Source organism: Danio aesculapii, chromosome 13 (genome assembly GCF_903798145.1).
Source record: "Danio aesculapii chromosome 13, fDanAes4.1, whole genome shotgun sequence".
Classification (NCBI taxonomy): Eukaryota; Metazoa; Chordata; class Actinopteri; order Cypriniformes; family Danionidae; genus Danio; species Danio aesculapii.
The window spans coordinates 43,570,789-43,592,287 of record NC_079447.1 but is presented as its reverse complement, the minus strand read 5'-3'; the positions used below and the strand labels follow the sequence as shown (position 1 = coordinate 43,592,287).

General features: G+C 36.2%; 1 protein-coding gene across 1 annotated transcript in view; it reads right to left on the bottom strand.

Moving 5' to 3' along the window:
* The window catches only part of sema4ga (sema domain, immunoglobulin domain (Ig), transmembrane domain (TM) and short cytoplasmic domain, (semaphorin) 4Ga), a 105,623-nt gene that overhangs the window by 21,883 nt on the left and 62,241 nt on the right, over positions 1-21,499 (bottom strand). The window contains exons 4-9 of the mRNA XM_056470874.1: positions 19,638-19,700; positions 19,466-19,564; positions 16,888-16,981; positions 16,632-16,745; positions 15,184-15,338; positions 2,993-3,168 (exon numbers count right to left, since the gene is read on the bottom strand). Coding sequence (XP_056326849.1) covers positions 2,993-3,168; positions 15,184-15,338; positions 16,632-16,745; positions 16,888-16,981; positions 19,466-19,564; positions 19,638-19,700 — 701 coding nt within the window. The remainder of the gene's footprint in view (positions 1-2,992; positions 3,169-15,183; positions 15,339-16,631; positions 16,746-16,887; positions 16,982-19,465; positions 19,565-19,637; positions 19,701-21,499) is intronic.

Below are 21,499 nucleotides of genomic sequence, written 5' to 3'. Positions count from 1 at the left end.
AAAAAAAATCTCCATTCGAAGGGCTATCTATCCCTCTCCCTTAGCCCTACACCTTCAAGCAAAAGAGAATTGGGACACCCCTACCCCTTCACGTGAATGAGCAAAACAAGGGGTAGGGGTAAGGGGAAGGGCTAAGTGGTAGAATTGGGATTGGGCCTAATTGTTGAAGCCTTTATCACAATATAAAGTTTGATATTGACAGGTGCAAAAAAGAGTAGTTTGATTGATATAATAACAAGAAAAGTGGACTTTTTTATTGTATATGCACTACTGGTTAAAAGTTTAAGGTCGTTTTTTTAAGTAATGTTTATTTTTTTAAGACAATTATTCTGTTCATCAAGACGACATTTATTAAATTAAAAAAAAAAAGTTAAATAATCTAAAATAGTTATTTATTACTTATTTTATGTATTTCATTATTTGTACTAAAATATTAGTCCAGTCATTATTGCTTTTAATACTATTACCATTAATAATAATAATATTAATAATTATAATTATAACAATAATAATTAATATTAGAGAGATTTCTGAAGGATCATGTGACTCTGAAGGCTAGAGTAATGAAGCTGAAAATTCATCATTAAAATCACTTTTCATCATTAAAAATGTACAATGTGTACTGTATTTATATAATGTGTGAGCAGAATAAGCTTATTATAAAACATTTAAAAATCCCTCTGACCCCAAACTTTTGACTGGTCGTGTACATGTACAGAGCAAAAAAAGAATGTGCGCAGTACAATAGGTAACACTTTACAATAAAGTCTCATTGGTAAACATTAGCTAATGCATTACAACCAACAGTAAGAAATAGACATAGTATGTTAGCGTTCATTTTAAAAGAACAACTGAAATGTATTAGCTATTAAGTGAAGTTTATTTAGTTACTAATTTCGATAGGAGCACATGCTTATGACTGACCATGGCTGGTCCCACAATAGCACGACTCACCAATCGGATGAGTCCTAACTCACTATAAATAACCAAAGTTTCTTACTTCAGTTATCTTCGTTTTGAAGAATCCACCCTTCCACCCCTACTCCTCCTCCTTTTTCCTCAATAGGGCAGCACGGTAGCCCAGTGGTTAGCACTGTTGCCTCACAGCAAGAATGTCACTGGTTCAAGTCCTTACCAGGCCCATCGACATTTCTGTGCGGAGCTTATATGTTCTCCCCATGTTCGCATGGGTTTCCCCCGGGTTCCTCGGTTTCCTCCCACAGTCCAAAGACATGCGAAATAAGTGAATTAACCAGACCAAACTGGCCCCATAGATGAGTTCTTAGTCAGCAGTATAACTCTGCATAGCAATCCCCAATTCATCATTAGCCATACTGTAAATAATCAGGGGAGTTCTCGAGACCTAACAGAGCTAAAACTCCACTCTCGCCCTGAAAACAAAAGGGAGCCCCCAGCTCGAGGATCTTATGAGCTCAGGGCTCTCTCCTGGGACAGCATGCCAAAAATTCTTTATAATCAATCATCAGCTAAGTGTTAACTCTTGAACTCAATTTAATACAATGTTTACAATTTTTGATTGTAATGCTTCTAAGAAATTGACATCACCTAAGAATAATAAATAATTTTTTTGTAGCTATCGTTACATTGAATTTAGTAAAATAACTAATGCTAACAAATGCTGTGGGCAGAATTAATGTGTGTAAATGTTAGTGTTTGAAAATAAATCACATTAATAAGATTTCTAGAACTTGGTGCTGTGATTAACAACTACTGCCTATACAACAACAAATAAGTGTTCACTGAATTTGAAGTGGCCATGATAACAATATTGTGGCACCATACATTGAATTACTGAATATTGGCATATGTCTAGCCCTGACATACCAAACTGACAAGGAACTTGTGGCAACAAAACTTACTTGCATTATGTGCATCTGTGCTACAAAGTTGTGCCTGCACACATTTACAGAGTGCAACCAATGTTAACCTAGTGTTATCTGCATCTGTATGAGAGGGAAAAAAACTGTCTATCATAGGAAAGAAAAGTCCACCTTCAAAATGGACTGCATATTTACTAACTGTAAACAAAGCAACATTCACTTAGCATTTTGAATATGAATAATCTCTTTCTTCATTCCCCACAGCTCATAATATCATGAATATATGTGCATATTGAAATGCTCAGTGAAGATGCCTGTGCCATCTTGAATTCTTTGCTTGCTTTGATATTCTTTATTCGTATTCACTTAAAAAACAGCCATTCAAACTTCTCTCTGGTGCACCAACAGCATTGGTGCTGATAGATGCTGACAATTTAACATGTTAAACCAGCCAAAAGCCCCTGATAGCGTCCAATATAGAACACATCACAAAAACTAAGAATTAACATGCTCTTGAAAATGTCAAGCCTGCTTTCAAACACAATTTGCAGCCCTAACAATCAAGATGGTGTAGCCTGATTCAAGGATTGAAGCAACCAACTTTTTCATCCCAAAAATCCTCAACTGTACTATCAAAAATGACTTTTAATCAGGCTAACCCTGACAGAAAAACATTATAGTCAGTGAGACCAAGCAAACTTTACAAGTGGATGTTGTATGCTTTTATAGCTAAAATGTATCACAAAAGTGGAGAAGACTGACAAATATGGCAACACATTTCACTCAAATTCTACCTTTTCCTTTTTGTTCCAGCAGAAAAGAACCAGGAGAGCCAAATGAGAGCCAGTCTGATTAAAGATCATCATCATCATGTTATAAACTCTGAAACTGTGCTTATGTCTCTGGTGGTCTCCCATCATTTTAAAATCAGAAAAGATCTTAAAATCATTTAGTGTGTTCCAGACTTACACAGAATCACACTCAATAGCGGCCACCATTGGGTTGGTGTGTTAGGACTTACAGAGTCACTAAAATCCAACCTTTCTAAGGAGAACCAGAAGACATGAAATATAAAAGACACCAACGATAAAACTCAAACAGCCAATAATGCAAAACAACATTAAAAGATGCTTAAAAAAAGGTAATCTTACCATTCCAAGCCAAAGATGCCATAGAAAGCAGAGTCCTGAGAGCTGGAGCCTTCCAGGAAAAACACACTCCTCAACACGTTGAAATGAAATTCGTAATCAGGTAAAGAACACACCAGACGTGCCTTCAGGAAGGACGTCCACTTCTTCTGTAATGTGAGGAGACCTCCTCTGTCTCTCTGCAAGATGAAATAACAGAGAACAGCTGAAAGAAGATAGAACATAAGACTCACATCTGCAACATTTACTGTTCAGAAGTGTGGGGTGCAACAGATTAATGGTGCTACTCAGCAATGGTGCATCAAACTTATCAAAAGTGAGAGAGATTAATACCTGAGAAATATCAATATCAATAGGTACAGCTGAAGTCAGAATTATTAGCCCCCCTGTTTATTTCTTCCTCAATGTCTGTTTAACGGAGAGATTTTTTTTCAAAACATTTCTAAACACAATAGTTTTAATAACTCATTTCTATTAACTGATGTCTTTTATCTTTGCCATGATGACAGTACATAATATTTGACTAGATATTTTTCAAGACACTTCTATACAGCTTAAAGTGACATTTAAAGGCTTAACTAGGTTAGTTAGGGTAATTAGGCAAGTTATTGTATAACACTGATTACGTTTACATGGACACCAATAATTAGATTTTAATGCGATTGAGACATTACTCTGATTAAGAGTCTACCATGTACACAGCGATTTTTGATTAATTTAATCAGATAAAGGTCATAATCGAACTAAAGAGAAATCGGATTAAGACATGCAGAGTATGCCAATTTTAGTCACATTATTGAAGTGCAGTACATTCATGTAAACACCTTAATCAAATTGTTACCGTCATGTAGGACTTTTCGCCGTGTTTTGCGACAGGATAGCCCCCCCCCCCCCACACACACACACACACACACACACACACACACACACACACACACACACACACACACACACACACACACACACACACACACGCGGCTGTTTGACACTCTTTGCACCTACCCAGTCAGTGCAGACCACAGACACCTGCATCATGAAATGCGGAGGTTTTTTTTTCCATTCAGTGTGCAGTATGAACTTCCATTAAAACAACACTCTTTCATCAGTTCATAGTTCCAATATATCATTTGTCATGGAGGGTGTGCATGAAATGTTCGTGAATGAAAGTGAAAGTGCCAAACTGCAGTTAAAGTCGACAAACTAAAAATGAAACACCCGAAATTGCATGAAACATTAATCAAATTATGTGCTATAACATGTAAAACGTTATGATGAAAGTAACACTCAAAAAGCAGCTCATGTAAACACCATAGTCTTATTATTCTCTTAATTAGATACAAGCAAATAATTCGATAACTGATGTCCATGTAAACGTAGACACTGTTTGTTCTGTAGATTATCAAAAAAATATATAGCTTAAAGGGGCTTAATAATTTTGACCTTGAAATAATTTTAAAATATTAAAAACTGCTTATATTCTAGCTGAAATAAATCAAATAAGACTTTCTCTAGAAGAAAAAATATTATGAAAATTTCCCTGCTCTGTTAAACATCATTTGGGAAATATTTATAAAAGGGGGGCTAATAATTCTGACTTCAACTGTATGTGCCTAGATGTTTTTTCCCCAATTTGTTCTGTTTTCTAATGAAATAATGCACAATTCACCCTCTCATTAAAGACTGGTTTAGCAGGATTGGGGCTGGTCAGTCCCTGTATAGGAGACCTCCTGGGAAAATTAGGTTGCTACTGTTGTTGAAGTCATTGTGTGCTAAACTTGTGTTCTGTGTGGGCTCTAATGTGCCCCGGTATAGTGATCCAGACACTTTTCTGTAGGTATCACCATACAACAGAGGTCCCGATTCTCTGTGGTCATTAAAATTATTTCTCATAAAGAGTAATGGTGTAACCTGAGTGTCTTGGCCAGATTCCCTCTATCAGCCATTATCAGTCATGGCCTAATAATCCCCATTCATTGAATTGCCTCTACTGTATCACCCACTCTCATCTCCACCAGTAGCTGGTGTGCAGTAAGTGTACTGGTGCCACTGAACCAACCAGCTGGATGCTGGACATTATCTGTGGGTGTGCACAGTTGGCTACAACAAACCAGGAGTTATACGGGCCATATGGGGCCAGTAGCCTCAGACTCAGGAGCAGTGAGGCCAAAACCAAGCTGTGTTTCCACTGTCAGACCAATGGCCTCACAGCACTGCTTTAAAACCTGCACTTTACATGTCTCCCTGGAGCAGCGTCATACAAGCCACTATTTGACCAGTGAGAGGAAAATAAATGAAAACAATCCAGATAGCAAAAATGCTATTTTACAGACTTTGGGTCCTATCATACACCCGGCGCAATAAGGCGCAAGACCTGGTTGCCCCAACGTGTTGCTATTTTCAGACCAAAGCAACCTTAATTTTCACGTTTTCTGCTACGCAGTTTAAACAGAAAATCCATTTGCCCACTTTGTGGACTCATGGGTGTTTCGGTCTAGAAAAGAGGTGTGTTAAGGCGTATTGTTGGCGCATTGCTATTTTGAGGAACTAAAATAGACTGCACAATAGACCAGCTGAAAGCAGGTTTAAAGTCCAGCACAGAGTGCTTTAGTTGTGCGTCTCGCTTACACATTGCTTAAAACGTGCAGAATTTACAACAACACACAAATATATTTAAAAATTAAAAAGAATTAAAGGAATAAAATATTACAACAATATAACTTTCGACATAAATATAAAAAACACTGCCTTCATGCCTTCTTCATCTCGAGGGGCTTTTTTTGTTTACGCATGGCAATTTGCTTTTGTATAATGTTATTATTATTAGTAGTAGTATTTATTTTACGCATATTTATATTTGTTTTATTAAAAACAAGCTATTTTTTGTCAACCTGTCAGGTTTTGGACCATATGAGTCATAGCATGTGTGTTTGGATATAACTCAGTTTTTGACCACACTTCATTACTATTGTTCATTTATTTGTTTGCTGGAAATTAGAACTGATGTTAGGAATAGTTCTGATGAACTCTTGATTCATTCATTTTTTACATTTATATAGCGCTTTTGACTTTACACATTTTTGAGAGGAATCTCCTCATCCACCACCAGTGTGCTGCAGGGTGACGCAACAGCAGCCATAATGTGCCAGAGCGCACACCAGCTGATAGGTGGAAAGGAGACAGAGTGATGAAGCCAGTTATGATATGGGCATGGTAAGGAGACCATGATGGACAGAGACGGGTGGGAAAGTTTGGCCAGGATGCCGGGGTTAAACCCCTACTCTTTTTTTTTTTTTTGGAGGACATCCTGGGATTTTTAACAACCAAAGAGAGTCAGAAAGTTCAGGAAAATGAGAGTCTCACTAAGCAGTTTAGAGTCCTCAGCAATATACTGGGGCGTTAGGACCCACACAGACCGCAGGTTAAGTGCCCCCTGTCTTATAACTAACACCACTTCTGGCAGCAACCTAGCTTTCTCAAGTGGCCTCCCATGCAGGTACTGACCAGGCACAGCCCTGTTTAGCTTCAGTGGGCGACCATGCGAGAGTTGCAGAGAGCCAGCTGCCGGATTCAGGTAAATTGTGTCAGTGTTCTCCTCAAGCCCCTGCTGATCCACTTTGACCCAAAGTATAGAAAAGATCTGTAATAATGTTCGTTGTTGTATGGGAAGAAGAAGACAGGGTCGGCGATAAAAGGTAAGTAGAAGTTTCTTTATTTTTAAATGCACAACACGCATGAAGCTGTGTGAGTGTGTGCGCTTCTCTCTCCCTGGACTGCTCCTCCCGTTCTCCTTAGGAAGGGAGTCTCTCCGGTCCAATCACTAGAAAGACAGGTGTTATTTATCATTTCTGATTGACCTGCTGATTTGCCGCCAGGCTCGGAGCATGCTCTCCCCCCTTATTAGGTGTTAGATCACGCTCACCTCTCCACACCATCCTAATGCTATGTTCACACCAGACACGTTCTCGCATCTTGAGTTTACTCGCTTCATTCGCACGTCAAATTCACTTCACAACAGACGCAGATTCGTGTGATGGGCAGGGCTTCTCTCTGCCCAGTGACTCTAGCTTCGTTGCTAAATGGCTAACATGGATTTCATTACGAGAATAGCTGTGCTTTATGAAGTCTGAAAAACAGCGTTGATTAGTTTGGAGCCGTGTCTGAGTCCACTAGATCCTTTCAGAGGTGCACCCAGCTCTGTGAGCTCATAAACTTCTCCAGAAACTAAACCTAGATGATGGAAGCTTTCAGCGGTGCTTCTGACTGAGCCAAGCCCAGTTTGATGAACTGTTGTCCATGTCAGCAGGAGGATTTTCCCCCAGGACACCAACAACAGGCGCTACTTCATAATCACGCCCCCACAAGAGCAAGCTCCTGATTGGTTAACACGGCGAGAATGTTCGCTAAAGTTCAGATTTTCGACATGTAAGATAATATAATTGGTTCATTCATACTGTCACAATCATCAACGATCTAATCCTGGCAGATCGCTGGTAAACACACAGATAGCTAAAAGACTACAAATCCACTGGTATATGGAGTACAAGTTCCAGTCATGCACCACACACCCACACCTGTTACAGATCACGATTGATTACGCTCACACAGCTGGGAGCTGCTCAAACACTGATTAGATGAACTTTAAATATAGTGCACACACACACACCTCTTTGCTGAGTCTTGTTTATCTGTTTGTGAACTTTATGACGGGTTTTCTTCGCTGTGTCTTGCTGTGTTTGATCCTCGCTTTGTTTAAGCGTTTATTCCTGTCTGCTGCCTGCCTTCTGACCACTTACCTGTTTATTGACTACGACTCTGGATTCTCTGTATGTACCTGATTGCCCCTGTGTTGACCATTGCTTGCCTGACCATTACTGTTAATAAAACCTGCATTTGGATCTGCACTCCGTTGTCAGCGTCCACCTCAAATTACACATACAGACACTTCGTGAACAGTAAAAATATTTTATTTACATTTAATTAGAAAAGTGGTTTTGCAAGAACAGCGGAAGAAAGCTTATAGCTTCTTTTAACATGGATCACCGGCTCTTGGCACAGCTGGCAGCAGTTATCATAACAGTATCATCAATGTGACCGTGGGAAAGGGAAATGCACTCCATTTTTTTTGTATGAAAAGGAATCCCCATTATGTCAAGGGGATAAAGCAAATTTTCCATTCTGCCTCCCAAGAGGAGAATAAATCTTCATGTAGGAATGACTTTGAGCTTCTTAAAGCAATCCCCAGTACTTATTTTTCAGCAATAACACTAAAACTATAATATAATGACCTTTAATTCAATGCGGAAGAAAGGAAACTGACTTTTGAATGTTGACTTATTATGCCACTATCTCAGCTGGTGATGTTCAGAAGCAGATGTACGGATATATGAAACCAGAGCTCATGTATGATGAGTCATTGCATATTATTTATAGTTTTACAAAATTGCGAGTGATTTCTGGGATACGCTGGTGTGATGAAGCTTTTATTGAGACTTCATTCAGAGCGATACTGACAATAGCTGAGTTGCTGTGTTTAATTATGGCTTTCCCTCAGCTCAGTGTCAGCGAGTATGTATTAACAGCCTTCAGTCCCTCTAGCTTGTGGATAATGAACAATAATCTGCTCATTAATGTGACCCTGCTGTGTGAACTGCCACAGAGAAGCTGATTCTGCCCTCAGTCCTCACAGTCTGATTTACACAATTCACCAGCCTGGCTTCAATCCACTCCATGTTTCACATGATAATCAATCCATCATTCACATGATATCTAAGCTACTATTACAGTATGTTTTATCTCATTCAAGTTTTTATACTTTTTAACTGTAAAATATAGTCCTGAACCACAAAAACAGTCATACATTAAGTGTAATTTTATTTAACTTGTGCATTAAAAAGGTTTAATAAATAAGCTTTTCATTTATGTGTGGTTTCTTATAGGACAATATTTGGCAGAGCCATTTGAAAATCTTGAATTTGAGGGTTCAAAAAATGTAAATACTTTAAAAATCACATTTAAATTTCTTAGCAATGCATATTAATAATTAAATATTCAGTTTTGATGTATTTGCAGTAGGATATTTACAAAATATCTACATAGAACATGATCTTTACTTAATATTCTAATGATTTGAGGCATAAAAAATATTAAAAGAAAGATTTTTTCATCTAATAAATGTTTTTATTATTATTATTGATTAAAGAGCCCCTATTATGCATTCTAAATGGTCATATTTTGGTTTTGGGGTCTCCAACAACAGTATGATATGTAAGCAAGGTCAAAAAACACTTTCATTGTCTTATAATATGCATTTATTTTTACCTAATTATCCCAACGACTCCCATATGATTCGTTCAGCAATTCATTTGTCCCCAAACCCCTCCTTTGCATGAGGCTAATCTGTAATGATTGGTCCGATGACCCAGTCTGCTGGTCGACTGGGTTTAGCGTGAGACAAAGAAAAATGCCCACCACTGTTATGAAGTAGCACAGAGTATGTGAGAGCCTAATGCAGGAATGCAATAAAGCAATGCAGTTAAACACCAGCATACTACTCTTCTCTTGAACCTAACCGCAAGTAATAACAATGACACACATTCAGTAATAATCCACACAGTGACAAAAGTTTAATCATTTGAAAATTGAAAGCTGATGGTAGCCATAGCAAAGGCAAACGGCAGAGGATCGCAAGTTCAAAAATGCATTTAAATAATTTTCAATATGGTTTTGGACGCAATAATGTATGTGAACAGTCCCATAAAGATTTAGCCTGAGAGATAGAGTACAAGCACTGATCTATAATAGACACGTGATTACAAGCCGCGCGAAACGATTACAAGTTACAACATATTATTAAATACATATTTTGCAAACTACAGAAAACAAGGCAACTACATTAATTACACTTACATAGTATGATCCAGAGGAAGAAGAAACTGGTCCATATGAACTGTAACAGCTACTGTCAAAGTCTGACAAAGTCCCATACATAATAGTCTCTGGTGCTCCTTCCTTTAACCGTACGTTAACACCGAAAGCGGCGAGAGCGGCAAAGTAGCCGGAAGTCATTCATTTTCAATGAGAGCCGGCGGCGATATACGGCAAGGAGCAGTGAAATCAAGTTAACTTTATGGTAATGAGCTATGACGCAGTTCAGCGGCAAGCAATCAGAATGAAGAAGTCTACCGCTTGAGAGGAGTCCAGAGAACACAGAGCTGTGAACTTTTTTTTATTACGGTTGCCGGGTTTTCAATTATTTACAATGTTTTCTTACAGGAACATGCATTAAATAAGTTACTGATGTGCTTTAATGTTGTATATATTTATCTTTAAAAAGCGGGAATCTCATTCGACAGTATTGCTGCTTCAGGATATTTCAGACATATGGACACATTGGATAATTAAGTGGAGCAAAGCCAAATCACATGCAACTTGAGCTTCCATTGTTAAATGAATTTGATAATAAGTGCGCAACATTTTCACGCTTTAAATACGAGATCAATCTAGCGAATTTTGGCGCTCTCACCGCTGGAGCTGAAGGCAGACAGCATTGTCACCAGGGCGGCCAGAGCGACCTTGGACGCTCTCACCGCTTTCTGTGTGAACGCACAGTAATAGCAAACAGCCGACGAATCCCGTGTTGCAGCATAGGTTATTGTATCAAAAATCTGAAAAATGACAGGACCAAACACAGCACACAGTTGGCTATTCTGTGGTATTGTTGTAAAAGTGAACTTTAACCCTTTATTCCCCCCAGCCAAATCTCCATCTGTCAGTGATCGTCATCTTCGTGTCATGATCAGTCCCATTATCCCCCGCACTCCGCTAGTGTCTAAAGGGAAAGGCGCGTTCACGTTTTACCGGATCCGATACTACATATTTATTGATGTACCATATCAATGTCGATGCGTTCACGTAAAAGATCCAAACTCAACACGATTCATTTATTCGACTCTGAGTCGACTATTTCGTTAAAGAATCAATACACACGGTGCACTTTCAGATTTAAACCTCAGCTGGATGTTTTCATTCACTCAGAGCTGTGTTACACACTGCATGGACGGCAATTTTCTAAATCTCATAATAGGGTCTCTTTAATTATTAGTTTTTTTTTTATTCCCAATCATACAAGATTTTAAACTACAAGATTTTATCACAGCTGCACAAATCATACTTTTTCTTTTAAAACATGCATTTTAATGTACATAAATACACCGTAGTTTAAAATAAGTTTCTTGGAGACTCACAAATGTTTTGTGAACAAATAGAAAGCAGGAAAATACACAATTTTGCACACAGTTTCAGTGTAATAATGTCTAATAATTCTACAGCAATATCAGCTAAACTCAAATATCACACTCATGTGCTTGCTTTAGGAAACAATCCCAATTAGGCTATTTATTAAGAACAAAAAATCCTTTGGATATCCAGTAAACATCCTGACATTTAAGACTGCAAAGATGTGCTCTTTGCCTTTGGACATACAGTAGGTAGAAACATACCAGCTGAGAACACTGAATCACCTACACTGATCACTGAGCAACACTCTGAAAGCCCACAAAACCATCGCAAGGTAAATAAACAGTGGAGTAGCAGTCTAGAAAAGATGTGAAATTGCAGACATGTTCAATTGGCACTTTGATCTGAGTGTGGAGCTAGACTGATGGATTGAGAATCGAGACAGAGGCGAGTCTCGTGGGAAGAGAATGGATAGAGAAATAGAGATGCCTGAAAACACTATTAGAAAACCTGTAGAAAACCACACTTCAAATAAAGGAGCATTTGGAGACCAGGGCTCTTACAAAGCTGTGAAGAAAATAGTTTAGTGCCACAAATCCATTCATTTATGTGTGCTATTTTCTCTGTTAAAACGAATCAAATGGAGGAGTTTGTCATTTCATCTTCCTGTTTTTGAGTAACATTAGTTTGTGGAGAGAATTAAACATTTGTTGTTCTTTTCTGCCATTCCCCTGTGGAACTGATTCAATTTCCAACCATTTTTGTTCTACTTTACTATGCAAAGCATATTCACCACTCTGGATTCTTTCCCACTAATTTTTAAGTGTCCCAGTTATGCTTTCTCAGTTATTATTTTAGACCTGTTTCCGAATGTATAAAAGTCTGCAAAGCATGAAAGATCAAAATATAGAATAAATTGAGTCAACTACTATCTAAAGAAAGAAGCTATTGTAAACATTGCATCATACTTACAGCACAAACCTATGAAGATTAGTAACAGATTTGTGTAATTCACTGTCTTGACCCTCAAACACTGAAGGTGTAGCTTTTTTTTGTGTTGTCAACATGTCAAGAAGACACATTTCTAGCACAGATATTCAGATATGATAATTGATTTTTACATTTCTGACAATCACAGCAGACCAATCACAACAGACTTTGCCATCTGACCAATTAGCGTAAAGAAGAGCTCTCGGAAAGGCAAGGCTTTTAAAGGTGTTAAAGAATGAAAATCAAGGTATACTTAAACCAAGGTATAAGTATAACAATGAGATTTTAGTACATAAAAATGGCATACCATGTGCCTTAAATACAATTTTTCCCAAATGATCGTGTGAGTCTAAAATACTAGCAAAAAACGAGCAAGACACAGACACTGATGATCATTAAAATGCAAATGCAATAATTAATACCATTACTTTTAAGTTTATCTAAGCTCGTATTATTATTGGACTTTGTATGTGGGACTCTTATTTTGAAAATGAGAGCAGCATTATAGAGCTCTTAGTTAATGCAACCAGACATGGATTATCTCATCACAGCTCATCGTAAGAATTTAAAATGCAGATGATACAAATTGTAGACACATAAGGTCTGTTTAACTGAATCTTTTGTTAGTTTAACATGTATATTTTGAAATTTGCCAAGTTGGTCTGGATTGCTAAATGTATGGGCTTTATTTTAACAATCTAGGCGCAAAGTCTAAAGAGCATCGAGCAAGAGCATTAAGGGTGTGTCCGAATCCACTTTTGCTATTTTAAGGATGGAAAAAAACACTTTGTGCCACATTGCATGATCTAACAGGGTTGTGCTTATTCTATGAGTAATGGGTGTATTTTCAGCATAACGTGCATTAAACCAATCAGAGTCTCATCTTACATTCCCTTTAAGAGTCAGTTGCGTCAGTTGCTATTTACATGGCGGAAAAACTGAATACTTTACTAGTGAGAAAACTGTTAAACAAACCATATGTGTAAGGATAAAAAACGAGCCTCCTCTGTTTGGCCTCTTTACTTTCTCTTTACTGCTTTACTTTCATGGATAAGGAAACAGTGTTGTACACACTACACTAAAGACATCCATAAGCCTACATATTTTGTTTGTTAAGCGCAAAGATTTGTTTAAAAACTATCTTTAAATTCAGTTCTAATTTCCAGCAAACAAATAAATGAACAATAATAACGAAGTGTAATCAAAAAACATTTCCAAACACACGTTCTATTCTTATGCCCCATATGGATGAATAAATCTCCAAAACCCAGCTAGTGGACAAATCTAAACTTGTTTTTATTAAAACAAATATAAATATGCATATAATAAATAATACTGCTAATAATAATAACATTATGCTGAGATGAGGCATGGAGGTAGTGGTTTTTAAAATCATGTAGAAAATAATAATTTTTGTAAATTTTAATACTTTAATTTTTTCATATGTAAAGATATTTGTGTATTGCTGTATATCCTGTGGGTATTAAGCAATGTGTAAGCGTTTGGACATGCATAGGTATATAACTAACGCACTCTGCACTGGGCTTTAGACCAGCTTCAGTTGGTCAATGGTGCGGTCTATTTCCCTTCCTCAAAATAGCAAAGCACCAACAATGCACCTAAACACACTTTCTTTTTACACTAGCGCACACCCAAGAATTCACAAAGTAGTGCAAATGGGTTCGCTATTTACACAACGTGGTGCAAATCGTGAAAATTAGGGTTGTGCTGGTCTGAAAATAGAAACAAATCCATACACCTATTGCGCCAGGTGTATGATAGGGCCCATAGTGTTTAATGCATATTTATGCATTGTGTCATATCACTCAGCTCTACTGCGAATTTTCTGGAGTAAAAGATTTCTGGAGTGTAAACTTCAAAAACTCATCTGTTTTTGTGGAGGTTGAAATTAATTCATGTTTCTGTTTTCATATACATTAAAACCACAAAATCTGTCGTAAATATCTAAATATCTGTCGTAAATCTCTGTCGTAAATATATATATAACAATTCTGATATAAATATATATATATATATATATATATCCATATATATATATATATATATATATATATCCATATATATATATATATCCATATATATATATATATATATATATATATCCATATATATATATATATATATATATATATATATATATATATATATATATATATATATATATATATATATATATATATATATATATATATATATATATCTCCATACAGTCAGTATATATAAGTCAGTTTTTATATATGTCAGAATTATTAGCCCCCCTTTGAATTTTCTTTTTTAAATATTTTCCAAATGCCTAATTACTCTAACCTGCTTAATTAACCTAACTAACCTAGTTAAGCCTTTAAATGTCACTTTAAGCTGTATAGAAGTGTCTTGAAAAATATCTAGTAAAATATTATTTACTGTCATCATGACAAAGATAAAATAAATCAGTTATTAGAAATGGGTTTTTAAAACTATTATGTTTAGAAATGTGTTGAAAAAATCTTCTCTCCATTAAACAGAAATTGGGGAAAAAATAAAAAGGGGAGCTAATAATTCAGGGGGGCTAATATTCTGACTTCAACTGTTTATCTTTTGGCATCCTTTGTCAGGTATAATTAATTATAATTTAACCTATATTTCAATCCACAACACAACTCAAGAGCAAACTTTTATTTCATTTCATTCACTCGCTCCTTCTAGCTAAAATAAACATCTCTACCACTTCAGTTAAAAACACTGTAATTTTACAAGGTATCTACTCAATTTGTTAAAATATTTCTTTGCGTACGTGTGTGTGTGTGTGTGTACAGTATATGTGTGTGTGAGCACCAGTCACTGGCATGAGCTTTGCCAGCAGAGCTCATTAATATTCATAACCATTCCAAATATGGTCAAGAACGAACCTTTTCAATGTAGGGATTAAAAGTAAAAGTAATGGTACAGAGGCATGTGAGATATCATACCTTGCACACGCGGGCGACTCGTGCTACTCTGCTGTGGCTGAAGTATGGACTGAGCTCTTGGCTTTTCTCTGTGAAGAAGAAGTAAATCTTATCGTCATCTCCTGCTGAGCTGCTCAGGCTCTCTCTGACCAGCGCTGAACCCACAAAATCAGCCTCTGCGAGTGACAAGACAGCAGACTGAGGTTAGCAGATCACACCACAAAGGAAAATAAGAATAGAATCTAATGCAGCACATTAAATTATGTATTTTTTAATATAATGTACTAAATTATTCTACACTGTTTGCTGTTGGTAAGATTTTTATGCTCACCAAGGCTGCAATCATTTGAACCAATAAAACAGTAATATCTAATGTAAAAAATAGTACAAAATAAAACAAAAGTTTGTTTTTTTACTAAGTGAAGTTTATTTATAAACTAATTTCGAGAGGATCACGTGCTTATGATTGCTTGCGGCTGGCCCCACATTATCCAATTTATGATTCACCAATCAGATGATTCCTAAGCCACTATAAATACCCTAAGCTCCATATAAGAGCCATCTTTGTTGTGGTTAGCAATGTTGCCTCACAGCAAGAACGTCACTGGTTCTAGTCCTTACCAAGTCAGCTGACGTTTCTGTGCATTTACACATTCTCCCCGTGCTCATGTGGGTTTTCCCTGGGTTCCCCGGTTTCCTCCCACCGTCCAAATACATGCAACTTCAGTTAATTGACTAATCCAAATCGGCACCATAGACATGCACCTAGTAAGTAGTTATCTCTTAAGAGCAATCACTATCTGTTCATTAGCTACTACAACAGGGGAGTTCTCGAGATCTACCTGAGCTCAAACTCCCCTCTCGCCTTGCAAACGGGAGGGAGCCCCGGGCTCCAGGATCTAATAAGCTCAGGGATCTCTCCCGGGACAGCATGCCAAACAAGCTTTATAATCAATCATCAGCTAAGTGTGAACTTTTGAAACATTTTTTACTGTAATTCATTCAGTTGATGGATTTTCAGCAACTATTTTCAATGTCATAAGATTCAGAAATCCTGATTAAATGTAAATAATATATCTATTTTTGGAGGATAGAAAGAAAGATAGGTTTGATATACGGGAGACTCCAGGGAAAAACGGGAGTGTTGGCAGGTATGCTTTAACATGTATCTGCAGAATAAAAGCATCAAAGTCTTTCATCAAAAAAATAAAAAATAAACCATTGAATGGTAGCACATATATATTTAAAATGTCATATTGGACATTCATTTACTTCCATTTGCTAAGTGACCAAGATAAATAGAGTTTTAAAGGTAGGATCTAAAAAATTAAAAACAGATTTGAGATTAAATGGTTTGTCTCAGACATGCAGATGCCATTCTAGTGTTAAACGGTTAAATATTGTTATCCTACAACTCAGGATCGTTATGTTGATGGTATAAGATGAAATATGTGATGCAGCAAACTAACCCTGTAGCCACTGAGTCGGAGCCTCCTCTGTTTTCAATATGGGGTTCGGAGAGTTGCGTCGGATATCTGGAAAACTCCGGAACTCATACTGGGATGCTGTGTACATCTGCTGATCTGAGGTAAAAAAGAGGAGCGGATGTCGTTCAGAGATCTTCCAATAATGCCTTAAAGATTTTGACATCTTTCAAATCACATAATTGTTTCCAAAAAAGAACCAATGACAAATGATTTGTACTGTAAATTATTGTTGACATACCAATTATCAGCCCAGTGTAGCCTTTTGAAGGGTCGTATGGACATTTCTCTCGACCCTCTTCAAAGCCTGATGAGATTTTAAACTCCCTTCCATCCTGGAAAAATGAAATAAAAATAGTTTTAAATGGCTCTACATGTAAATGTTTGCATCTCCGGCTAAATTTACATGACAATGATGTAGCCAAAATTAGGATTTTCTTTTACCCTTGTCTTTATTACAGTTTCATGTCTACATTTTTAAAATGATCTGTTAACACAAATCTGCAAAAATGGCCAAAAAATGCTGTATTCCATTTGGCAGATCAGTATTGGTGCAGTAACCTTGTAAGTAAACAGTACCTGTGGCGAAGTGACAACGTGCCATTGGTGGATCTGCGCTGGTGTCTATATATAGTTTTCCATGTGTGTAAGATGTGTCTCTGCTTGCTTATAATGTGAAGTAAATCCACACTTTGCTGAAGAAGCATTAGCAAACACAACACACAATGCAGGTCCTCAGCAAACTGTTTTTGTTTTTAAATGATGTCTAATAGATGTCTAAACATAGTTATCTTGGCTAAAACATTGCTAAACTTGGGATGTCAGTGAAAATCTAATAGACGTCTAAGAATAGGCCAAAACTAGACTAGTCATCAAATAAACAGAAATGAATGACTACACGTATAAAGTCTGTCTAATCTGTCTATTTGATGAGTAGTCTAGATTTAGTATTATTCAATTTATGATTCACCAATCAGACGATTCTTAAGCCACTATAAATACCCTAAGTTCCATATAACAGCCATCTTCGTTTTGAAAAATCCCCCCTTCCACCCCTACTTCTTCTCTTTTCCTAGACGGGTGGTACGGTAGCCCAGTGGTTAGCACTGTTGCCTGACAGCAAGAACATCACTGGTTCTAGTCCTTCCCAAGCCAGCCGACATTTCTGTGCAGAGATTACACGTTCTCCCCGTGCTCACGTGGGTTTCCCCCGGGTTCCCCGGTTTCCTCCCAACGTCCAAAAACTTAAGATAACTGACTAATCCAAATCGGCACCATAGACATGCACCTAGTAAGTAGTTATCTCTTAAGAGCAATCACTATCTGTTCATTTTATAGTGCAATATATAATGTACTTTTTGTTTTAGCCATAACTGGCACAATAACATGAAATGTTATGAAATATTCAAATCTTATGAAGGAAAAAATGTGACTGTGACTCACAATTAACTGAAACGTATTGAGGTTGAAAGTGGGACATTTCACTGTTGAAAATCCCACCTGACTTTGTCTGGAACGCAGAATTAAGTCCCGGTCAGATCACAAGATTTTTATTGTCGGTTAAAAAAGTCACTAGGTCAGATTATGTGTTTTTGTCTTGATAAAATCTTCACTAGGTGACAAATGTGCCAGACTACACATTGCTTCATGATCAGTCATCCTGTGATGTCTACCATGAGCGTTATTTCTCAAACCAGTCACAAGTGTTGCTATAACAATATTTCTTATCTCAATTTAAATTTTTTTAAATCTTATTTCAATCTCAATAAACACTGATGCTTGCTGACAACAACTACATTAATTAAAAGGCAATCATTACGACGTGGATAGGATCAAACTAATGATTCCTTTTTTAATATTAAGATATTTTCTTTGAAATCTAATGTATACTTTCCTGCCATGAGTTTCTTTTTAAACACTCCCTCGCCCGAACTTCCCACGAGTGAGACAGAGAAAATGAAAGGACATCAGCAGCACCAAGGAAAAATCTGATGCTCAAGATATAATCTTTAAAATAATGACAAATTAAAAAATAAGCAAATATATGACAGAGGTTTGTGATACAACAATCCCAGTTAAGCATTCAATAAATCTTTATTTTTCTAATTCACATATTTTTCTTGGAAAAAATATCTTTTTGAACCGAATTTTGTATATTTTTTAATCTTGATTTTAACGTATCTTTTGTTGAAAACAAATAATAAAATAAAACAAATAACCTTTTAGGTAAAGCGTCATGAAGAAGGGGAAAAAATTAAACATGCTAGACTTTCTGCAATGAAGTCGTGAGGCATCACAAGTATGGTATCGGTTTACACAAGAAGAAACGAATTGAATCTTGTGTCACAATGCCCATTTGTCATTTACGAATCCCCACGATACTCTACGTCAAGGAAATTGTGCCGAAATCGTGACAAATTTGTGTGATCTGACCGGGGCTTTAATCTATGCTCCCTCTTTATATAAACACACACTTATCTTAACACGTGCTATGCATGCACAATGTCATCATTATCAATGACCTTCTTTTTTTAGATGTTTACACGGTCGCAACTATGGTGGCATTTTAAATGTATGTGTTTTGAATCCCAAAAATGGCATTGCCATGTGAATGAACAGGCAAAACATATTAAAAGCTTAATGTTTTTAGCTTAAAACGTTGTCATGTAAATTGCCTCTCTGAATATGAAAACATTGAACTAAAAATAAGCAAGCATTCTTGCTGTTGTCATGTAAATGAAGCAAATTTAGCATTTGTAATTGAAACTGGTGTCAGTGTAAATTCAACCTACTATGTACAAAAAATGTAAGTGACTTACAATGTATGCACACAGAGGGCTGAAAGCATGGGTGCCGCACGTGTACAAGTGTGTACTGTTGAACCTCTGTAGGAAGCGAATGTGGTTGAAACACTCCGTCTGTAAGAGTGAGGAAATCTACATCAGTACACGATCCAGAGGAGATAAGACGATAGATGGAGATTTGACCAACCTGGTTATCTTTCCCTTTGTTCAGGCATTGTCGCATCTGATCGTCTGATGCCTCCCAGTCAATCTGGCCAAGTACAAGATTAACAAAAATTCTTTAACTGTCAAGACTTGTAAAAAGATTTTGCTGGCAAAACAAGATCCTGCTTCAGTCTGCAGAGCCAAGTTGTACCAACTTCTGTTTGTAAACAACTCTTGCATTAACCTACTATTCACACTAGTTGGAAACTAAAATGAAATCTAAATTCTCAGGAGGAAAAGTATATACAGTACAAATGATTTTAAAAAGTGGTGTACACTATTGTTCATCGTTGTTCCTAAAGAAGATTAAAATAGATAGTTAATTAAATAGTTCAACCAAAGTAGAAAATGTTTCCCATTGACATCTATTGTAAACAAAAAATGAAAAGAATATAAAAGAAACTCATTGGTAAACAACATGCTTCAACAGACATATTCTTCATACACGCTTTTACTTTCATTAATACATTGAAGAGAATGGGAAGCAGAAAACTTGATAACACTTTATAAAAACTACACACTATGACTCATTTATTAAGCATTATCATATAGTGAATTAACTATATTCATAAACGTTAGTAAGCAGTTCATAACTGCAGTTACTAACGCTCTATTCTTAACTTATAAGCACATGTATAATGTGCTTAATGATTGTATTTTCATACTTTATTAATGATTTATTTTTCATTACTAAATTGAGTATTGCATTATTTACAAACCATTTATATTTAAGAGTAGTTGGTGATTTTTAAGATCATTCAGAATGAGTTAAAAAATTATTACTATTGAAATCAACGTTTATATATCTTACTATTCAGGCATTTAATAATGGTTACTGTATGTTAATAAATGCTTTGTTAACCTAACTTCATTCAGTTTTGTGACCTAATCTAAAGTGAGAACTGTTTATGCTTCGTAAATCCCTTATAAATGACAATTAAAGGCTTAGTAATGATAATTTTTGCAATTCTATCTAAAAAATAAAATTACTGTAAAATTACTGTAAAAATGGGATAAACAACAACAACAATATACGGTTTTTCTCAGTCACTTTGATGCATTTCTCACAACACTATTTACATTTGCACAACAGTTAATGCATTTCTCAAAACAATTAGTCATTTGTGCACATCATAGTAGCAGTTTCTCATTCCTCCCAACAAATTGCAAATGCTTTTGGATATGCATGAATTGCTTTCATACAACTCTCTGCTGTTTTATAACATTATCATTTGCTTTTGTCATATCAGTCAAAATGAACTAAACTTGTGAATGCTGAATAGTCATTCCATATAAAACTAATAGTCCTCATTTCAATACTTGAGTCATTACACATAAAAATGTTGAACTAGTTGTCAAAATCTGTCGATCTAATTTTATAAAAAATCTTTAAATCTTTTTTTCCTGAAAATGTCTTCTAAATTTAACAATTTCATGAATGATTTACAGACCTGTGTATGTTGTTGGTTCAGTTCCAATATGTACTGCAATATTGTTTACAGTTGTGCACAGCTTTACCTAAAGGAAGATTGTGTTTGTTGTAAATAAGGGTGTACTTATTCTTTTGCACAATGCTGTGAATCAATTAGAATTGCAAAGAGCAAATGTAGTATAAATGTAAAACATATATATTCAGTGTCTTGTACACAGATACCTCACTAAATACAGTGATGTCTAACTTTACTGTAGTTTTCAAATGGCTGTGCAAATTGTATATAGTGCTGTCTTGAGCATTTTCAGGAAGTGTCACCAAAAAATTTTTTGCTTTGGAAATCTGTCATAATGAAAACATGACAAAGCCATTTGACTACCTTGTTCATAAACAATGGTGTCAGGACTTTTCAT